Source organism: Myripristis murdjan, chromosome 16 (genome assembly GCF_902150065.1).
Source record: "Myripristis murdjan chromosome 16, fMyrMur1.1, whole genome shotgun sequence".
NCBI lineage: Eukaryota > Metazoa > Chordata > Actinopteri > Holocentriformes > Holocentridae > Myripristis > Myripristis murdjan.
The window spans coordinates 25,137,743-25,157,859 of NC_043995.1; the positions used below are offsets into that span (position 1 = coordinate 25,137,743).

General features: G+C 43.2%; 2 protein-coding genes across 6 annotated transcripts; one reads left to right on the forward strand and one right to left on the reverse strand.

The window, feature by feature from the left end:
- Positions 1-132: 132 nt before the first annotated feature.
- LOC115374026 (uncharacterized) lies at positions 133-8,187 on the reverse strand. 4 transcript variants are annotated; one of them, XM_030072735.1, is made up of 7 exons: positions 8,044-8,187; positions 6,804-6,962; positions 4,345-4,401; positions 3,194-3,559; positions 2,007-2,246; positions 979-1,075; positions 133-638 (listed from the first exon to the last, which is right to left on the reverse strand). In XM_030072735.1, exons 3-7 carry the CDS (start codon positions 4,394-4,396, stop codon positions 578-580), a joined length of 816 nt encoding a protein of 271 aa, XP_029928595.1. In that variant the 5' UTR covers positions 4,397-4,401; positions 6,804-6,962; positions 8,044-8,187; the 3' UTR covers positions 133-577. The 4 variants fall into 4 exon arrangements, with proteins under 4 accessions (XP_029928595.1, XP_029928593.1, XP_029928594.1 ...); XM_030072733.1 differs by having other exon boundaries at positions 4,345-4,404; XM_030072734.1 differs by lacking the exons at positions 6,804-6,962; positions 8,044-8,187 and adding an exon at positions 4,984-5,264.
- LOC115374025 (chromatin modification-related protein eaf-1) lies at positions 7,666-19,895 on the forward strand. Of its 2 annotated transcripts, XR_003929586.1 has the most exons (10): positions 7,666-7,768; positions 8,016-8,073; positions 10,144-10,491; positions 12,850-13,116; positions 14,672-14,959; positions 15,315-15,428; positions 15,660-15,721; positions 15,884-17,839; positions 18,301-18,429; positions 19,447-19,895. XR_003929586.1 is itself a non-coding variant. In XM_030072730.1 (9 exons), exons 2-9 carry the CDS (start codon positions 8,034-8,036, stop codon positions 18,322-18,324), a joined length of 3,099 nt encoding a protein of 1,032 aa, XP_029928590.1. In that variant the 5' UTR covers positions 7,666-7,768; positions 8,016-8,033; the 3' UTR covers positions 18,325-18,662. The 2 variants fall into 2 exon arrangements, 1 of the variants encoding a protein (XP_029928590.1); XM_030072730.1 differs by lacking the exon at positions 19,447-19,895 and having other exon boundaries at positions 18,301-18,662.
- Positions 19,896-20,117: the final 222 nt, after the last annotated feature.

Genomic DNA, 20,117 nt, shown 5'->3' on the forward strand with positions numbered 1-20,117 from the left:
TTACATTCAGGACTGAGATTGGACTCAGGTACTATAACCCCGGATGGATCAATATGAATATACAGGCAAACACAATACACATGCCAGTGCAAGCACAAGCTTCTCAAAATTATGAAGTTTTTTCTCTCTCACTTTTTCAAATTTAGACTGTCTCACAATATTAGGATTTTGTTTTCTTTGAGTCTGCCAAGTGAACTGCTGAGTCAGTGAGATTGTTTCACATTCGTGCAGGGATTTTATTATGAAAGCAATACAGTAAGTTTCACTTCATTACAATGCACATTGTTACAAACTTACTTGATGTTTTTCCAAGGAAATAACTACTCCTTTGTATTAAAGTACATAATGTAGTGTAGCCCAGCAGGAGGCAGTGTAAGGACACCGCTCACACGAACATGGATATCCATTTTTAGATGTCTTCCATTTGCCAGCAAGCAGTTCACTTTTTACATTGTTCCAATGCACTGTAAGGTCATGTTGCTTACAGGTCAGGAAGTTCCTCCCTTAGAGCCCAGTCCATTTCCTGTTCTTTCCTCTCCATCTGAGTAACAGGAGTGTAGATTGACAATGTGGGTTTTCAAATATTGTCATCAAAATGTTCGTGCAGCCTCTCTCCCCTTCCACTGTATCTGTGTCTCCTGAAAAGGAACAAAATGTCAAATCTTGATCAAACAGCGCTGACACACCATCCACTTGCTTGACAAACTTGACAGTTGTTTTGTCAGCAGACAAAAGCTAGCCTGTCATGCCTCATGGGGTACAATTGTACTGTATGACTTCTCGTGTGGGAAGGCGCAATGTAGCATTTTGCTATTTCCATTTTGTATCCTTTTTTTGTCTGTCCTCCTTAGAGCACTGTTTACCAGTATCTTATTTTCTCTCTGTGTACGGCTTTATTGTCAGTACGTAGCCTGAAATGAGATCAGTATCTGCGTGGTGCGACTTTTTGGCTGCCAGTGTCAGTGTGCATTACTGTACCTCCACAAGAGAAAAGCCAGCACTCCTCCAAGCAGCAGTACAATGACTAAGCACACTACTGCCACCGTTGTCCCTTTGTCCTCCATCTCACATGGTGCTGTCAGGCAGAGAAAAGACACCATACAGAAAAAGAAACACAGGTCAGTCGACATGGAGGCCCGAGAGGCCTCACTGCAACAAACATGAAGTCACTGCATGAGCTGTAGCATGAGGTAAAGTAAGTATCCTGGACTGTCTTTGGATTATCTTGGCAGATACAAAGAGTTGAATTTGTTTAGCCTGTTTAGCAGCAGTGGTAGTAGGAGTGCAGGGGAGTGGCAGCAGTGGTTTATTGATTGCACAGTGGAAAAATCCCTTTATCACTCAAACACCACCAATGATACAATACACTGAACAAAGTACAATCAGGACACTGCTGGCTTGGTATTAAGACACTGGACTGCCTGCCTCTGCTCTGAATATCCATGACATAACACACCAGAGAGACGTCAATATGCAGGAAAACTACTTCCTCCATTGCAGCATCAGATAACAGCAACAGATTTACACCCCCAGATTATTTCTATGTCTAGGGCCTGGTTTCAGAAAGTGGGGCTGGTGAATACGTAAAGAATCAGTTCATCCGATTATGGTCACCCAATATAAATAAATACATTTTCAATGTTTTGCTATGGCCAAAAAAAAAAAAAAATAATAAAATAGTTTCTGTGCAATTTGGTGAGGTTTCCAGTCATCCAGTGCCCCAGTACAATGGGACGGGATGGGTATTCATCCTCACTATCTGTCCCTTGTTGTTGTTAATTGTTTGTTGCTGTGGATTTTTCTGCGCATAGTTTTTTGATTGTTTTGAGATCCCCGAAAAAATGTAGCCCCAATGTACTGGTGTGAAAGGAGCAAACCTCATGGCAGACTGGAAACCTCACCAGACTGCTCAGAAACTATTTGGATGGATAGATTTCACGCGAGAGCTAAGTAGGAAAACATGTTTTTTTTGGCATTTTGGGTGAACTGCTCCTTTTGTCAGCTACCTGCAGTGTAGGTGGCGGTGCTGTAGCCCAGTTTGTTTTTAACCATGCAGGTGAAGTGGCCACAAATGGGCCTTGTGGAGACAAACAAAGTCTTGCCGTCCAAGGAAACATTTCCCACAGACTTGGTGATGGCCGCTCTCTCGTGGAGCCAGCTGAAGTGGGGGTCTGTCCCCCAGGCCTCGCCACAAACCAGTGAGGAGTGCGAGACGTTGATGCTGACTGAGACGTGGTTCACAGCCTCTGGAATGACAGATAAATGGAAATGAGAAATAGGCGGACACGAGTTGATACACATCAAGATAGAAAGGATGCAGCCTGTTAAAAACTTGGAAGCGGATAGCAGTGAGCTGAGATGACGGTTAGACGTGAAGTGCTCAGCTTTGGGCATTTTCCTGTTACAAAAAGAGTAATAGGAGCGGGCTGTCTGAGACGGTCTAAGACAAAGAATCATGAGGATGGTTTAATACTGTCAGGAGATACTAGCTCAGTTTCTGGGACAGTAATGAGACTGGTGAGTGAGGCATAATGTTGGAGGAAGATATGATGGAGAACCACGGAAACTGAGATAACAGATATAGGGAAAAGTGGAACTGACAAATTGATACAGGTGCTGTAGACAGATGAGAGCGAGAGCAATGAAGCTTTTAAAGAAAAATAGCAGCTAAGTCAAGACTGAACTGGTAATCATCTGCAAGGGTAAAAAAGGAATACCCAGAAATAAAGTCTAGGCAAATCTTTAGAAAATGTAAAGTGTTTCATTCCAAAAAGACATATCCACCATCAGAGGGAAATTATGCCTGCTGGCATGAAAGTAAAGCACATTCATTATGGTGTATTATTAAAGTTAATGCTAGAAAGGCCAAGCTATAGTCAATTTATAATGAAATGTCTCAGCTTTCAAAACGTCCCTGATGACTTATCCAAAGCCAAATTTCTGCATAATGCAGTGTTGTAAGACTTTCAAAATCATGCATGATAATGGTATATATATAATTATATGCCCACTATAATTTTAATGCCACTCCACTTGTTGGCTTTTCCTTAAAACCCCAAATCCATTGGTCTTCTCATTCTTAAGGAAAGTTCTTCACCTATGTTGTTCAGCAAAAAAAAAAAAAAAAAAAAAAAAATGCAAATTTTGACAGATGAATTTCAAATTGAATCCCTTATCTTTTTGCATAACATACCGTATTCTCTAACAATGCAATGCCCAGTGACCTTCGCTCCCGTTTGATCCGTGATTGTCACAGCATACACACCGCCGTCTGCCACGGTGTATCCAGCAATCTTCAGGGTGGCTCCCTGCTCCTCCAGGGTCACACGGCCTGTTGGCCGCATACCGGTACACTTCAGGCCTCTGCCGCTGCACATGCCCAGTGTCACTTTCTCAGGATTAAAACCAGTTTCGGGCTCCCGTTCCCAGGTTACCATGCAGATCTGCTCGAGGGGTCCATGCTCGATCCGGGCTTTGAGAACCAGAATCGAGCCAGGGATTACATGAACCGGTTCCTCATTCACAATGTGCACGGACATACACTGGAACCCACATGGCACTAGGAAGAGAAATTGGGACATTTGTTATTGCAAGCGAGTTGATGTTGGCTCCCTCATCTAAGCTGCTTGTGCACTGCTAGATACTGTTTGTATTTATATTAGGTTGGCCACGGTGACCCTTGGTATTTCATATTCATTAGGTTTGACATTTTGGCCTTGGGAAGCACATGGTTTACGCTGAACGGGAAAGAAAATAAAACAATGGCATTTCTGCAACTTCTTTCTCAGCATGTACTATATGAATATGTATGGCTATTTTCCATCATTCTGTGTCAGCCAATGATTTATGGTGCGTGACAGCCATGCCTAATGTGATATCCATCAAACTAAATTTATGTCTTAAAACCTGTGTCAAAATTGCAGTGGACCCGGTAAGCTTCTTTGAGTCTGCCACGAGGGTATTAATCATGCACAGTGTGCTGTGGCTTGATAGAGATAAACAACAGTGGCGATTCAAACAATGCAGTCTGCTCCCTAATGCAAGAGGCAGTTTACATTACTTTAATCTTCAAGGGAGACCAATTTCCTTGCATGCAGACAGAGACCCAAGCACACCCTTGTGACCAGTTCAACTGCGTCTCCGAGGCTGTGTTGTGATCTTTTTCATCTGTCCTTGGAGTGACCTCAAAGAAAAGAGGTGTGCTGCTGTTAACATGGCAACCTGCTGGAAAATATTTTTGTGTTTTCTGCCAGCAGGCTAAAGCAGTGAGACACCTGGCTTCACCAAAAAAAAAAAAAAAAAAAAAAAAATCCTTGAGATTGTGGATATAACAAAAAGCCTTACACAAGAGAAGTAGAGGGGCAATTCTCCAGCACAGGAAATGTTGCAGATCCATAACACCTGCTGATGGAGGGAGAGAGAGAGAGAGAGAGAGAGAGGACAAGAATTTGTCTGTGACCTCACTGATAGCACAATATTTCCCCCTTACTTATACAGCAGGGGTGCCATCACACCAAGAATAATGACACCACTTTGAAGAGGAAACATGAAATTACGTTACAAGCGAAATAAGTACATATGGCCACCTTCCCTTCTACAACACAAAAAAGTGTCATCTCCATGCTTAGAATGTTTTTTTTTCTGTTAAAATATGGTTAAGTATCCATAGAACAACATTTTTTGACACTGCAACTTGGACTACAACTACAACCTGGACTAAAACAAGGACAGGTGTGGAGCAAAAACTAAAAGCCCCCCCTTCCGAAACACAAATGCTGCATCAAAACACAGAGGAAACACTGATTGCAGTACAGGAACACAGCCACACAGCATAAAAATATCCATAACCTGGCATTCCTGCTGCTGTTTACCTTTAAACGATCCATAATCAGGTGGCTAAACCAGTTTATCCAGATCTATATGTTAGCTATGAAATGTTTCCCCGGAGCAACAACAGAGCCTCCTAGAGTGGGAATCACCTACCTTCCCAAAGTTACGGCACACAATGCAGTTGAGTCAGAGCTGTTCCTCTCTACATTCACCTTCCCGCAAGGATGAGGTGCAGCACGAGCAGTTTTACGGCCCAAAACAAAACGATCTCACATAGGTCTTCAAAGCTCTTGCCATTGCATGACCAGCAATCACCAGGAGAGAAAATGACTGTTCCTAACCTACAGTTGCTGCTGCAGCACTAGATTGCCATGCAATAAATTTAAATGGGACTAGAGCTAAATGTTGTGCCTCTCCAGCCTCTTTCTTAGCTTTGCAGGTCCAGTGACTGAGAGGCACTTAGGCGTCACCCTGTTTTCAAGCGGTGCGGTTTCCTCTTCCCCTTTCCTGTACAGTAAATGCCACGGCTTTGTGTTTTAAATGTGAGGACTTTCCATTGTAAAATCAGCACTCCTTATCATCACCCCACCTCCCCCCTCCTCCTCCTCCTCCTCCCTCCTCCCTCTGACCTGTGTCCAAGCACATGTTGCACCAACAATGCCACATGTTTGATTTCCTGGACATGGATTTTCACACCAACTGTTACCCTCCATTTGTAAGCCGAGCTGTAGATTAAATGGAACAGCAGAGGAAACCACTGACAATGTTAAAGCTCTGTCTTGCGAAATAGGCTTTGTCCTGTAGGTTCCTTATCCAGCAGCAACACTTTTAATGTGTACCCAATCTTTCAATCTATGTCATTGTCTAATTATTATTGTTTCCATTTATCTATTCAAAATGGGCTTTCACGGCAATAGTGAACTGTGGTTGTGGCATGCAAGAGAGAGATTATGCATCTATTTCTTATCTATTATTTTTAACACTATCGTTTTTTACTTGCTTTCTGCTGAGAAACAACTTAGAGGGCTTAAACTTGTCCTAAAACAAACAAATCAATTATAAATCGATCTTAACCAAGAATGTGTGTGAGGAACCATGGAGTTCATCAACTGTTTCTCACCGAGTTCTGCGGTGTTGTTACCTGGAATTAGCCAGTGGGTGGCAGTAATATCTCAGCTGAGGAATAGCATTTTGTCCTTATTTCACTTGCTGTTTACCTTCTTCAGCAGACAGCAGCAAATGCTTTTGGGTAATAAATCTATTTCCATGTGCAAAAACCTTAATGCCTTTTTATATTTGACATAAATCCATATCATTTACAACTGAACAAGTGAGGCTAAAAATAGCCTGGATAAAGGAACTGTTGCCTCAGTAAACAAACACTGTAATTACACCAACTGCCTCATCAGATTGCTACTGCTGTGTTTCACTGTAGGTAGGGATGTAGCGGTAAATGAAACAGGTAGGGAAACTGTGATCTCCAGGCGAGCTCATCATATGACAAACAACCACCATCATGAACACAAATAAATTATATCCTCTGAAAAGCATTTATTTGTTTTAATCCTCATCTGCGTATACAGTAATATCACTGTGATGCTGCTTATTATGATGTATACAATGTCTTTACTGCATGATGATTTATCTCAGTCTGTGGTAAACCCACTTTATAAAGTAGTAGTAAAGTAAAAGTAAAATATTCATCATCAAAGGTTTACCATCATAGGTTCTACTCATGGCAGTGCCTCCTAGTCTCGCTAAGGGCCCCTCACATGAAAGGGTATCTGTGTACAAGTGCCTTGGTGTCAAAACTGGCAACCGAATTAAACTTGAAGCCTCTGCAGCCACCAAAATGAGCGCGATACAACAAAGCTTCCATTTCCCTAGAAAACAGAAATCTTTTCATGCAGATAATATTTTACTGACATTTTTTTTTTTTAGGCTAATCAATCTGCTGTACAGACTGTTCTTACCCTCTGCCTTGTGTGCACCCTTGGCTGTACGTGTCTCCAAGATGAAGACTGTAAAAAGGCCGCCTTTCTCAGTAGAAATCAAGATTCAGTAGCTTCTTTGCACTCTGAGCAAATCAGTCACATCGTGAAGGACCCCGGCCTGCCCCTGCATGGATGTCTCTGTGGATATAGCAAGAGAGGAAGCAAACAATTTAAGATTATAAAAATGCATTTTAACTGCTCCTTTATCCCAGTTACTATTATGTACAAGTTATATACACATGTCTCTTGTGTTTTTATGTAATTTATATTATTTTTCACCTTAACTGAAACAGATTTTTTTATGGTATTTCTTTATGGTATAATGGTCCTTTGCATCCTCCACTGTATGCACACTTGGAGGCTGCTGCTGAATGAAATTCCCCTTGCTGGGATAATAAAACTGACCTTGACCTTGACTGCATCTCTGGTTCTAGGTGCATGGTGATGTTTTACAGCACACAGCACTTAAACGTAGTCTGCGGGGAATTCATGACACACAGAGACTGATTTGTCTGGGCTCTTTCAGTTTACGTTCATAACTTAATCTGCTCAAGTGGAAATATACAGCACTGTACAGCAGACGACATGAATCACCTTTCTACTACAAGCATGGTGAAGCATCATCTATACCTGAAAAAACTGCCTGGGAGTGTGATTTTTTTTTTTTTTTTTTTTTTTTTTTTTTTTAAATTAGGTCTACATTTATCTCTCAATACTTGTGTTAGTATCACTAGAGATAACCAGCTTGTTACGGTGCAGTACACTCCAGGCTCCCCGTTTGAAGATAAATAAGCGCGGCCCCTTTAAGAGAACAGGTGTGTGTGTGTTTGACAGGTAAGAGCAGGGAAAGAGGAAGGAGTAGGCAGCCTGTTGAACAAACACAAACAGATACGCTGTCTCATTTCCGTACAAAATGAACATGAGGGCAGAGGCGAAGCACTTTGGTAAGTGTCATATAAAAGCTTTTACAGCCGCTTTGGCGGGATGAGTGTTTGTTTTTGTTTTTGTTGTTTTCGTCAGGTGGTGAACTGAATTGATTAGCATGCTAACACGGTGCTAACATGACAACTAAAGTAAACCCTGGCGCCCGGCCAAATGCCATTTCTTTATAGGATAATGTTTTAAAATAAATAAATAAAAATACAGGCCTTTCACGCACAGTAATTATAATTATGTTTCATCTCTCCATAGACCGCCCTGACTGAGGAAATGAACCAACCTTTGCTGCTTATCTGTCTGTCATTAGCAGGTAAATCTGCCCACTGACCGCTCCTCCTTGATAAAAGAGTTGGAGTACCATCGAAATGGTTCAAAAATGGTGTGAAAGTGTGTGTAAGGGGGGGGATTTTGGTGGTGTTTTGTGAGGGGGTGGAGAGGTGGGAGCTACAGGACAGGGAGAAACTCGACGGTATGCCAAGCACGTCTGTAAAACAATTGCATTTCGTGCAAAGTCACTCCTTAAACGCTCTTAAACCTGCGTTGCTGCATTCCCGTCTGTGCCCTGACTGCAGAGTGATGTGCTGCCTTCAAGGGCGCGTCGGAAACTCCAGCTCCAGAGCTCTGAGGCCCCACCGCTTGTCATGCATTCAGGTCCTGTTGTGTAGAAGATAAAGCAAAATAGGGCCTGAAACATTTTTTCCTCTCTCTTTTTCTCTTCGTTTTTTTTTTTTTTTTTTTGAATTTATTTTATTATATTTCATTGTTGTCTGAGCTTAAAAGTTACTTTGGAGATCAAACAGCACAGAGCTCCTTTGTAATGCTGCAGCAAATTTGCATCAGGCATGTAATTGATATTTTAATTTGTTCATTAGCTGTTGTTTATGCATGACAAGTAAAGGTTAAAATAATACTCTGCAACATTTTCATAGAAATAAATATCTGTTTTGCTGCTCTCTGGTTGCCAATTGATTTAACTCAATGGTGATTCGTCCTACATTAAGCCTATGCCCTGGTGATGAAAACTTTGTATATTTTATGCCGTTTAATCTCTGGGAGTTGGGTAGATCTTTCCAATGAAAAAATTCTGTGGCACAAGAAGCGATGCATACTGCATTACCAGCAACAGTGGTGTGTTAATTCTAAAATATTCCCATGGGAGCTATTATGAATACCCAGAGAAACGGAAAGTTTGTCAGCAGTAAAGCCAAAGAAAAAGACGTCGCATTACTGTTCACACACTGTTTGATTGCCAGGTGCTCTATGGGGAATGCAATGCAAAACAGCAGCTGTTTACAGGGAATGCCTAATGATATCATATTAAAAAATACATTTGTTTTACCACCAATGGTTGATACAGTGTCTATGATCTGCTATTTCTCCTTCAAGACACATCTCAGCAAACCGGGCATCACACAAAATTCTGAGTTTTGCAGTCAAATTTACACCTTTATTGGGACCGCTCTTGTTGTCAGGTCGTATAATTGCAATATTTCCTACAGCACATGAAAGCGGCAATCCGGTGCTACATCATTCAGGGTGTTTCTTTACATCTGACTCATGACTTTCTTTAGCGCTCTACCTTTGTCAACTTGCTATTGAGCTATTGATAGTTTTAATCTGGCACTGAAACACTTCTGTTATCGTTACTGTCGCAGATCAGTGTGGGAACTGAATGCAATCCATCTCACTGTTGGCCCTTGTCATTTTATACTCTGCTCCATGGTGCAAATCTTGTAAAGGCAGTCCAGCGAGACCGATCAGGACCAGGACCATATTGATTTGATTCACTATAATTCATTGGGCAGAACGGCCCTGCGTTCTGGCTTTATATGCCTGTAAAGGGTATTGAAAATTCAGCCTGCTGGTGCCTGCCTCAACCTGTAATCCAAACACAAATATATAGACAGACCAGGTGAAGTAATAGCAGAGCATAAGATCAGCAATCAAAAACAAAACACTTGACACTTTTTTTCCATTTTTCAAACTCACTGAAAGATCTCTATAAATGGACAAATGGGTTGCAAGAGGTAAATGTTTAAACCTGTAAAATGTTTCTTTACATTAATAAGGTATTGTAAACGTGAGGGAAAATTACCTATGCTCCACTGATCCTTTAGAGGAGAGACAGCAAATATTATTTTGACGAGACAGTCTGACAAAGAACACAAAATACATGTTTAAAGTTGGATCACTTACAATCCAGAAAATGTGGTTTGAAATCTACAAGTGAGGGAAGAGTGTGTACCTTCCTAATGGGTTTTTCCCCCTTGAGCTCAGTCTGTGTATACATATAGCTCTCTGCCTCTCTCCTTAATTCCACTTTGACAACTTCAGCTTTTTTTGTCTGTCTCCTCCCTCACTCCTTTTAAACCCTTTTCAGTCCTCCCTGCTGATGTGCTGGCCCAGAGCCCGGTTCAGATCGAGTTTCAGACTGACCCGGTGTTGGTTCAGACCGGCACCACCTCAGTCTTCACGGTACTGACCGTGTCTGATGTCGTATCCATCTCATGGAGGACCCAGGCGGGGACTCTCCTGGGTCTGTGGGCCGGAGGAAATTCAGTGGTCAACCCGGTGCCGGAGTACCAGGGCAGGATCACCATCACTGCCACCCAGCTCCGCATCAGTGACGCCCAGCTCCGAGATGCAGGAAACTACACGGTGGAGGTGAACCCCTTAGCTACCACGGGCTTCAGCAGCAACACCAGATCAATACTGCTGAGGGTGTTTGGTAAGAGATAAAGGAGTGTGGCTGAGTGTCTGCTTTAGAGGCACAGAAGGTGGAATGAAAGGAGAGCAGCCTGGGTGGGAAGGTACAGTAGGAGGGGCGGGAGGTTCGGGGGGGCGATGATATTAAGGAGGAACAGAAGGGAGTGGAGAGGAGAGAAGGAGGAGTGGGGGAAGAGGAGAATGAGTCAGGGAGGTATAATGAAATTAGTGACCCATGGTAGGTGAGGTAAAATTAATGAAAAAGGAGGAGGGAGCGAAGCTACTGGCTCAGGGCTTTATGCTAATTGAAACTAATTTCATATTCAGCACTCATGCTCTTAGATGTTTGATACTGCACATACCAGACCAACTGTGTCTCTGATAAAGCCTGAATAGTTAAATGTTTCTGTTTTTTCTCTTTTTTACATCATCAGCCCATGCTGGAGGAATGACTTTGTACAGCCTTGCTCATCCCCATTAGCACCAGTGCTGCCTCAGTCGTGGAGTTTAGTTTTGTTTAATTTATTGTTTATTATAGTGTCATGCATCGCAAATGATGCCCAGCACACATGGGCTTACAAGATGCTAACAAACATAATCACAGCGTGTGCGAGGCCAAACCATCCAATAAACAGTTCTCGCAGAGATAACAAAAGATTCTTCAAGCAAACATCCAAAGGCACAGAATGTACTATGTAAAACCCAAAGGAGATAAGTAAATAAACAACTGAATGAATTAAATATTAAGCAAAGGTATTTAAACAAAGAGCATAGCTTGCCTTCTGTTCCAGGTATAGTTTAGATATGCAATTAGCAGTCTTGAAAAGCTTATGCTTAAAAAACAGTTCTAACTTAATAGTGCCATGAAGCCAAAGTAAGCCAGGATTTTTATATTAGCTTCAAACAGGGGAGCCCTCAAATATTCATCCAGTGAACAGAAAAGTGTAATTCATTCTCAGCATCACTGAAATCACAAAACTATTTCATTGGCCACAGGTGAAATAGACCTTTCCTCTCTGCTTAAAAACACCATGGGCTTCAGTCCCATAGACTTTCTTTACAGATTTATCAGCTACTTGTTGCTGCCATATCTTTATATACTTATCTAGCAGTTTTTAAGTAATTAATATTACATTTTAGATTATTCATATATTCTACACATACTGTAGGTCTGCCTCTATGAAAATTGCCAAAAGATTCATGCACCAGAAGGAATGATTTAACTCCAGCAAAAAGTTCTTCCAGCCGTCCTTGAGTCAGACATATTAATTAGGCATTTCTACTTTTAGCTTGACCTCTAAAGGAATCCAGCCTGCGTCACCAATAATGGCAGGCTTAGCTGCAAACCTGTGCACACCTAATAAGAAGTGCATGGCCCTGTAGTGAGCATAACTTGATTTCTTGCAGTCTTTCAGGCCTCACATCCCTGCCACATTACTCAAAATTCAGTAAGCACAAGGATCAAACGGTTGAGTGGAGGTCCTTCTATACTTTGGCCTTATTTGTTACTGACCCTAATGCCCAACCAGCTTAATCTACTAACATATCAATACCTTGTTCAAATGATAAAAACTTAATGAAACAAAAGTATTTATGGGAAGTAGTGTACTTCACTACCCAAATTAAATGTATACAAGCTTCTATCCATTCCGTTTTTATCAAAAATGTATTTATCTGTTTTACCCTGATGCTACTGCCAACCTCCACTGGTTATATTCAGTATTAAATAGGCAGCAGCACGGCCTGGTTATTAGAAGCTGCCCTGCTTCTGAAAGGTTACAGGTCCCAATCCTGCAACAGCCAGTTCCTGTCCTTCAACAGCTGTGTGTCTCTTGAAATTGTCCTTGAATAAGACAATTAACCCCTTCTGCTAGTAAGAGGAAAAGCTGCAAAATGGAGCAGCAAAGTGAGAACTGATTAGAGCTATTTGGTAGGTCCCTGTGTGGTTTTGTTTCTTTCGCTGGTGCTACAACTGCTCTTTTCAGTCACAGCCTCCTCAGTACATACTCCCCTAAACACACACACACACACACGCACACACGCTCACATTTCTCCCTCTCCAATTATTTAACTTAGGCTGCCTGCCAAGTGGCATCTCAGCTACCATTCGTACCGTCTGCCCCTTTATTCACCATCTGTGCCTGTATCTGAATCCTATCCCTCTCTCAACCCTCACTTGCTTTGATTATACCAAATTAGCCTCAGCAGAAAACATAAAACTGCCCTCTATTGTACTGTCACTCCGACTTTTGAAGTGTGCTCTCTTAGGCTTTGATGCAAGATAATGCAGGCTATACATAATGGCACCTTCACAAACCTTTTCTGGGCAATTCTGCCAGCTCTTGGGTGAAGTCTTTATTTTCCACTCTCTCCCTTTTAGTTGCAGTGGCTGGCGTGAGCTTGTCTGTTCCCTCCGTGGCTGCGGAGGGGAGAAATGTGTCTCTGAACTGCACGTGGACGGCTGGAACAGAGACCACGGTCCAGTGGGGTAAAGGGGGTTCGGCCATCAGTGGCGACTCTAGGATCACCATCTCGGCTGGTTCACTGGTCATCAATCCTGCCAGACGGAGTGATGCCGGCGAATACACCTGCACCGTCACAAATCCTGTCAGCGGCCGCACAGCCACGCAGAGCCTCACTGTCTACTGTGAGTCAGCATACATGAAAAATTGAGGTTACCTTATCCAGTAACCCTGATTCTCTGGTAACAGGAATGAGGTGTCTTGCCCGTAGTGAGACACCGAAACAAATGTTTGAAAGAGAGCAAGTGTCAGCTAATCCACTGAAGCCACTGCAAATGGCTATAGCTTAACTTCTCATCCACCATTGCATATTGCATTACATACAGTGTGCTTTATTGCTCTATCCCACTTTCTGCTGAGTGCCGCCATGCAGTCCATAATTACATTGATGAGAATATGATGACATTATTGGCCTTATTGTTTACATTGTCACCTTGTTATTGTATAATGGTTTAGAAGCACGAGGGTCCATTACCACTGGGGCAAACCCATGCAATGATTGTGCTCGTGGTACTGTAAGACACTTTTGGAGGAAGTCCACTAACTGTCATTATGCATGTGTTATGCGATTTATTTTCTCAGGCTTCTCAAACACAGCACTCCCATTCAGTTTATTGCTGTGTTGTTAACATCACATTGTAGGGGTGTAACAGTTCATCATTTTCATGGTTTGGGTTATACCTTGTTTTTTAGGCCACTGTTCAGTTATGCTGTATTTAAACAAACACCAGCAAACATATACCACCAATTCAACACAAACAGTTGAACGGGGCTTTTGCTAATGTCCTGTAAAGCTTGTGCAATGCAACAACAGAAAGACTATGTATGCAGTTATGTTTTATTAATCAACAGTTATAATGACTCCTCTACATTATGAATGTGTTCAGTTTTATTTTACACCATGCACAAAAAAGAGCTGTGCAAGAAGCGTGGTGAGGAAAAAAAATGATGGTTAACCACAGATGCATGGCTTGGCAAACCCGAGGATGCAATATCACGTTTTTTGGATTTGGTACAAAATTGCTACACCCTTATCACATCCCTGACTCTTTCGGTAATAAACCAGTGACATCCACCATCCTGTCCTGTAACATCCAAGCCAGGTTTCCACATAGCTGAAGCCACTGGCTGTAATTTGTTGCCCAACACATCAGATCCCTAAAATTGGAATGTTTCCATTCTGCTGCCACCCATGCCAAATATGTGTGCACTCATGGTACTGTAAGGCACATTGATTTGGATTTGTCAGTTCCTGCGGCTGCAGAAGTGTCCATAACCGACAGCAAAATTCATTTGCACAGATTGGCTGAATCTGTCGTGTCTCAGTAAGGGGGGAATGGGATGCTCCCCTCTGTTGCAGCCTCACTTTGTAAGTCAGGCTGATGAGATGAGACGGGTGTGTTTTTACTCAAAAATCTCGCCTAGTTTAGCTTGATGTATAAATCAAGACACTTTGTAAGTTAGAGTTCTTAGTTAAATTAAGCCCTTAGTTCACAAAACAACACTTGTGTTTTTTTAGGATTTATGCATGACAGATATCAAATGGTTAACTTCAGGGCGCATTTTTGCCCCCAAAATGGGTCCATCAGCATTTTGGAAAAGAAGTCTTCATGTATTGCACTTGGCAAATTAAGTGACCGTGATGTTGATATCGATGTACCTTTGTCGTCACCAAACCAGATGGCCCTGACACCCCTGTGTTGACCAAGAACACCCCGCCAGACTGTGTGGGCCCAGGGGACGCTGAGGTAGGACAGACGGTGCGGCTCACCTGTTTGTCTGAGTCACTGCCACCCGCCCTCTTCTCATGGCAACGCGACGGACAGCCCATCGCGTCCAGCCAGCCGGACAGTGGGGCGCTCATCCTCCAGACTTTCTCAACTAATCAGAGCGGCCTGTACACCTGCGTGGCTCGAAACGGCCTCACAGGAGACACGTCAGAGCAGCGGACAGACTTGGCCATTGTAGGTGAGTTATGGCGGAGCCCGACCTCTCTGTGACTGATAATGATGATGGTTAGGTTTGGACTCCATCCCTGTATCCGTCTTCACGACAGGAGAGGGACACAGTGCATCCCTGGAGATTGATTTGGTGAAAATGTGGTCAGAGTCAAAGTCATTCTGTGACTTTCAGATAGCCTCTCGTGCCTTTACTTTCATCTCTTTTCTCTGTCTCTCCCTCTGCTCTTACTTCACCGTCCTTTTTTAGAATCTTTCTACTGCCCTTTTCCTTTTTTTTAATCTTCACTCCTCCAGTCTGTCTGCACTCCAGACTCATTATCTTTATTAATTCTCCCTCTTGGCATCATTTTTTTCTGTCTCAGGAACATGTCTCAGTGCAGGGGAAGTGGCAGGGATTGTGATTGGCTCTTTGATTCTGCTGATCTTAATCATTTTGGTCATCGTGGCCATTGTGCTTCTCATAAGAAGGAAGCGGGGTAAGTATGTGTATGCAATCATGTTTCTTTGTTTCTGCTGTTATGGCTGCATGCTTTCTGTTAACACCAATCTGGTCTTTTTTTTTTTTTTTGTTAAGTCACACATTCTGAAATGCCTTTATTCATCTCTGTTGGCAGTCAATGTCTGGGAGAGTCTATACTTTACATAATAAGTTGGACATGTTTGCTTGCACTCAGTGATATTTGTTGGTGTAATATCTATTACTACAGTGGAGCAGAGACAAAGGGATTCTATGGGATTGCAGAAGACCGAACCAAATCCCAGGCTTATAGTAAGACACTGTAATGTTTACATATAATCCACTATTGATCTGTCTTTTTATCTTGTCCATGTGATGGTGCTAAAGAGCTTTTCACAACCCCCCCACCCCCCATCTTTCTCTGTTGGTCTATGTCTCTCTCCCTCCCTCTATATTTCCTCTGCTCCCATTAAGCCACCAGATCCACCGCCGCATGCTGCAAGGGATTTGGGCCAAGGTCCCCATCCACCCCTCCTTGACTTGAACACAAACACGCGCCACCCTAGCCACTTATATGCACTCCCACACAGAGGCCATGGGAACCCACACACTCCGCCATTGAACAGCCTGCGTAACTCCAACACACACCAACACAATGGCCGCAGCCACACAAACGGGCTCCTTCACAATGCTATTCAGAACACCAATTCATACCCACACAATGGCGTAGACAACCCAGCCTTCACACACACTGTTTCTCAGAATGCAAACGTGCCACCACCACACACGCAGCAGCAGAACCCTAACATTCTCATACAGGCTGGCACGGCCCAGGGCGGTGCCCAGCCCCCAACCGTCCACGTCAACCTTAACCCTTTGCCACAAAGTGCCCAGCAAAACAACAATGCACAAATGCCTGTTGTTCATGTCAATCTCAATTCGTACCCGAACAATGATCAGCCAACTCAACAAGACAGCTCTGCACCGCCTCTTACCAGTATAGCTAATAACAATGCCACTTTGCAAAACCTAGTGCAAACTGGGCAGTCAAACACAAATCCCAGAATTCAAAGGGGGTTATTGCATCCTGGTGGCCCCCAGCAGAATAGTCACGTAGACTCAGGTCCTCAAATATCTTCTGGACTCATCCCTACTGGATACACACACTACAACAGGCACAATACTGCCCAGCGAAACGCCAACACGCAGACATACCAGCAAGACCCCGTGCCAAATACCAGATCTGGGCACTCCATCTCAGTACCACGTGACGCCCCAGCAGCTGCCAGCTCCCGCCGTCGACAGATGCCGTGGGATCGCCTCAGAGGGACACCAGCGTATCCCAATGGCACAGCTCAAAGAGAACAGACATCACCTAACTCCACTTCCGCGAGTACAGACTACACGACTCAGCCGTCCACAAGTCAGGCTCGGACACCAAACAGAGCTCAGCCTGGAGCACGGAGCCAAAATACCTCACGGAGCAGAGCTACACCCATACAGGATTCACAGTCAGTAGCCAGACAGACTCTTTCTTCCACTCTTGCATCCAGCCTCCAAGGCCAAAACACTCACAGCGTGACACAGCTTGAGGCTACACACCAAACACACAGAAACCCTCGTTCACAAAGGGAGAGCGCTCAGCAAGACATCAGAGGTCTGCCTGGTAGCCAGGCTGCCTCCAGGCAAATAGCCGTACACAGCAATACCCCCCAGGTGCTGCCTCTCATGAGCCACCAGGCCTCTGTAGGCCACGTCGCTGTGTCGCAAGGACCTATGACACAGCAGGCACCAACTGCACCACAGGGTCCAGATACAAGAGCTCTGGCTGATCCTAATCACCTCCCACAGGCACACATGGCCCAGCAACACAAGGCAGCACAGAGACAGACAGCACCACAAGGCCTGGGCACACAGACACAGCCTGGCATACAGAGTGCCAATCAGCCTCGCCAAGGAGGCTCTGCTCCAGTCCTGCACCCTTCTGCCCAGCCTAATCCCCATAACCTAACCCAGGCTGCACTTCAAATGCATACACAGAGGGCCCAAATCTTCCAAAATCGCAACCAGCAGACCCAGGCTGCCCTGCTTCACCCCAGAACACAAGCGGGAGCTCCTATTCCTGAGACCCGGCATCCACCAACTCCTCCTCCTGCCATCCCCCTCACCCACTTCCAGGCCCTCCCCAGGGAGCGGACTCAGCACAAATCTCCAGCTCGGGGCCCTCAACCCCCCAGGCACCATGTGAACATCCCTACGGCTCAGCGGCACCTGCACGCCCAACAGCATCCTAAAATGCACCACCATGCTGCCACCATGCACGGCAACCCACACCACCACCCTGGAAATGCCCACATGCGTGCCGGCGCACAGAGACATGGCCATGCTCATGGACATGGGCAACATGCCCACTTTACCCACCCGCGCCAGGTGAGTGAGACACAACATGATAGTTTGATATTGGAGCCAGCAGATGCCATATGTTTATTGATGTTGCAGATTTCCGCCACATGGTTTTCTATCTCAGATGTGCGTTTATGTCTGTCATTTCATGTCATGTTTCCTGTGTACTTGCATGCAGGGGAAGATGTGCAGTCTTATAGGCTCAATTGTACCTGCTTGGTCGCCCTGACAGTTTTTGTCTGTGCTCTGCATTTCTTGGGGGATGCTTGACAGCAGCTTTTAGTGGTGCTTGCGTTTTATTTATTTATTTATTTTTATTTTTTTATTTATTTATTTGATTGACATGCTTCTCCTGCCATAAAAATGTATTTATTCTTAAAAATATTTGTGACATTGTGGCAGTTTTAAATGTAGAATTGTGTGTCAGTGGTGCTTCTTATACATGACATGTTGGCAATGAAGGGCTTGTTCTGTCTCTCCAACAACAGGCTCACAGAGGGAGACCGAGATGATGACAGATGTCAGCGTCCTACATTCTACAACCAACCCACACCCACTAACACAAACATCCGACAGACATGATCCAGTATAACACCGAGCAGGAATGACTACACAAGGTTCCCTGCTCAATCTCCATAATATAATAGTCTTATATTGAGTGCTAAAATCTTATTTTGTTGTAAAAAAAAAAAATTAAAAAAAATGAACATATCTCCCAAGGAGAGATGAAAACCTCTTGATTGTTAAACAGTCCAGCTTTCCTAGAAACAAGTGGCAAATTATCTTGAAATGTGGATTGATTTGCTCCGCTCTGTTGCCCTTCACCCACTAAATTCCACTTGTTTCACAAGAGATACAATTTTAAGACCCAATAAGCATCTGCTTTGATACTCTCCATCACTGATTTCATATATTGCAACATGGTATTGACTCAGCCTCTAAAACTTTTACATTTGCTACATTTGTGTTACAGGAAGTAGCATTAGTGGTTTATTGGAGTAAACAGTAGTCAGCATGAGCAGCAATAGCCACCACAGCAAAACAATGACAGCATCTCAAATGTTATCAACAGAAAATCAGGGGGGAAAAGGCACACAGTCACTGTTGGCTTGACAAGTGATCTGTGGGAAGAGCAGTGCAGAAACACCACAGCAATGACCGCTTGGCACCAAAGAGACAATATTTTGCAGCGAACAGTTCCTCATTCCTCCAACCCCACAAACACATACACATGATTTACCAGAGCCAGAGCAGGCTCACATGTTATTTACTGTTTTATTTTGGTTTCTGAAGTCCTGTATCAGACTTTGCCAAGACTTTGTCTCCTCAGAGCAAGCAAGTTCAGTGATCCATAGCTCCTCATCAAGGCTACTGTACATCTCCTCTTCCTCTCCATCATTGTAACCAAGCAACACCAGCTGCACAATACACACTTGAGATGTTTCTATGAATATCTTTGTTGTTCATATGAATAGACCTAACAATGACAGTAAATGAGAATGGACCTTAGATCAATTCAGACAGATTGGGTAGACTTGGCCCCTGGGAACTGTGAAAATTATGAAAGAAGAAATTAACAGTAGTGGTGGTCTTTATTTACATGGAACTATTTATTTTGCGCCTTCTGTTTACAGATGCCTCTCTTGACACTTCTCAATTAAGGGGATTCGCCTCAGCGGCGCTCGGAAGTAATGCTCAGCTAACTATGAAGGGGATCCTACGAATGGATGGGCGCTTATTAATTAAAGGCTTTTATGTGACTTAAATGACTTGGAAAATAATCACACCCGTGCACGAATGAGGTCAGCACAAAGAGCTGAGCTGCCACACTTTTCCCTGAAAAAGCGCAGTGTAACAATTTGCTCAGGGACTTAAGAGTCTCCACTGGGTCATGGATAGCACATTAAAATTATGTCTATTATGTCTATGTTATTGCTTTGTAAAGATGATCTATTTATTGGTTCATTGTCTTTGCTAAACTCAGGTATGTGGCGGTGGGCATTGATTATTGTATTGATATCAATTTGGTATAACAAAAATTGATATGGAAAATATCAGAATACAGCTCAACTTCCTAAACTGATATATATATATATATATATATATATATATATATATATATATATATATATATATATATATATATATATTTATTTTTTTTTTTTATTATTTTTTTTTTTTTTTAAGGAACAGAACAGATTCCCCTTCTCCTTTGATCTGACTCCCACAGTCAAAACTTGTATATTCTGTGGCATTTTGGATAGATTAGTTAATTACAGTACCTTGAAATTAGGATGATTAGCAG

Coding starts and splice junctions, on each gene's coding strand:
- LOC115374026 (XM_030072735.1), bottom strand. CDS start 4,396: ATGGATCTGCAACATTTCCTGTGCTGGAGAATTGCCCCTCTACTTCTC. Junction 2,247..3,193: donor TTGCATTGTTAGAGAATACG/GTATGTTATGCA, acceptor CTGTCATTCCAG/AGGCTGTGAACCACGTCTCA. Junction 1,076..2,006: donor CACCGCCACCTACACTGCAG/GTAGCTGACAAA, acceptor TCTGCCTGACAG/CACCATGTGAGATGGAGGAC.
- LOC115374025 (XM_030072730.1), top strand. CDS start 8,034: ATGAACCAACCTTTGCTGCTTATCTGTCTGTCATTAGCAG. Junction 8,074..10,143: donor TATCTGTCTGTCATTAGCAG/GTAAATCTGCCC, acceptor AACCCTTTTCAG/TCCTCCCTGCTGATGTGCTG. Junction 15,429..15,659: donor TCTCATAAGAAGGAAGCGGG/GTAAGTATGTGT, acceptor CTATTACTACAG/TGGAGCAGAGACAAAGGGAT.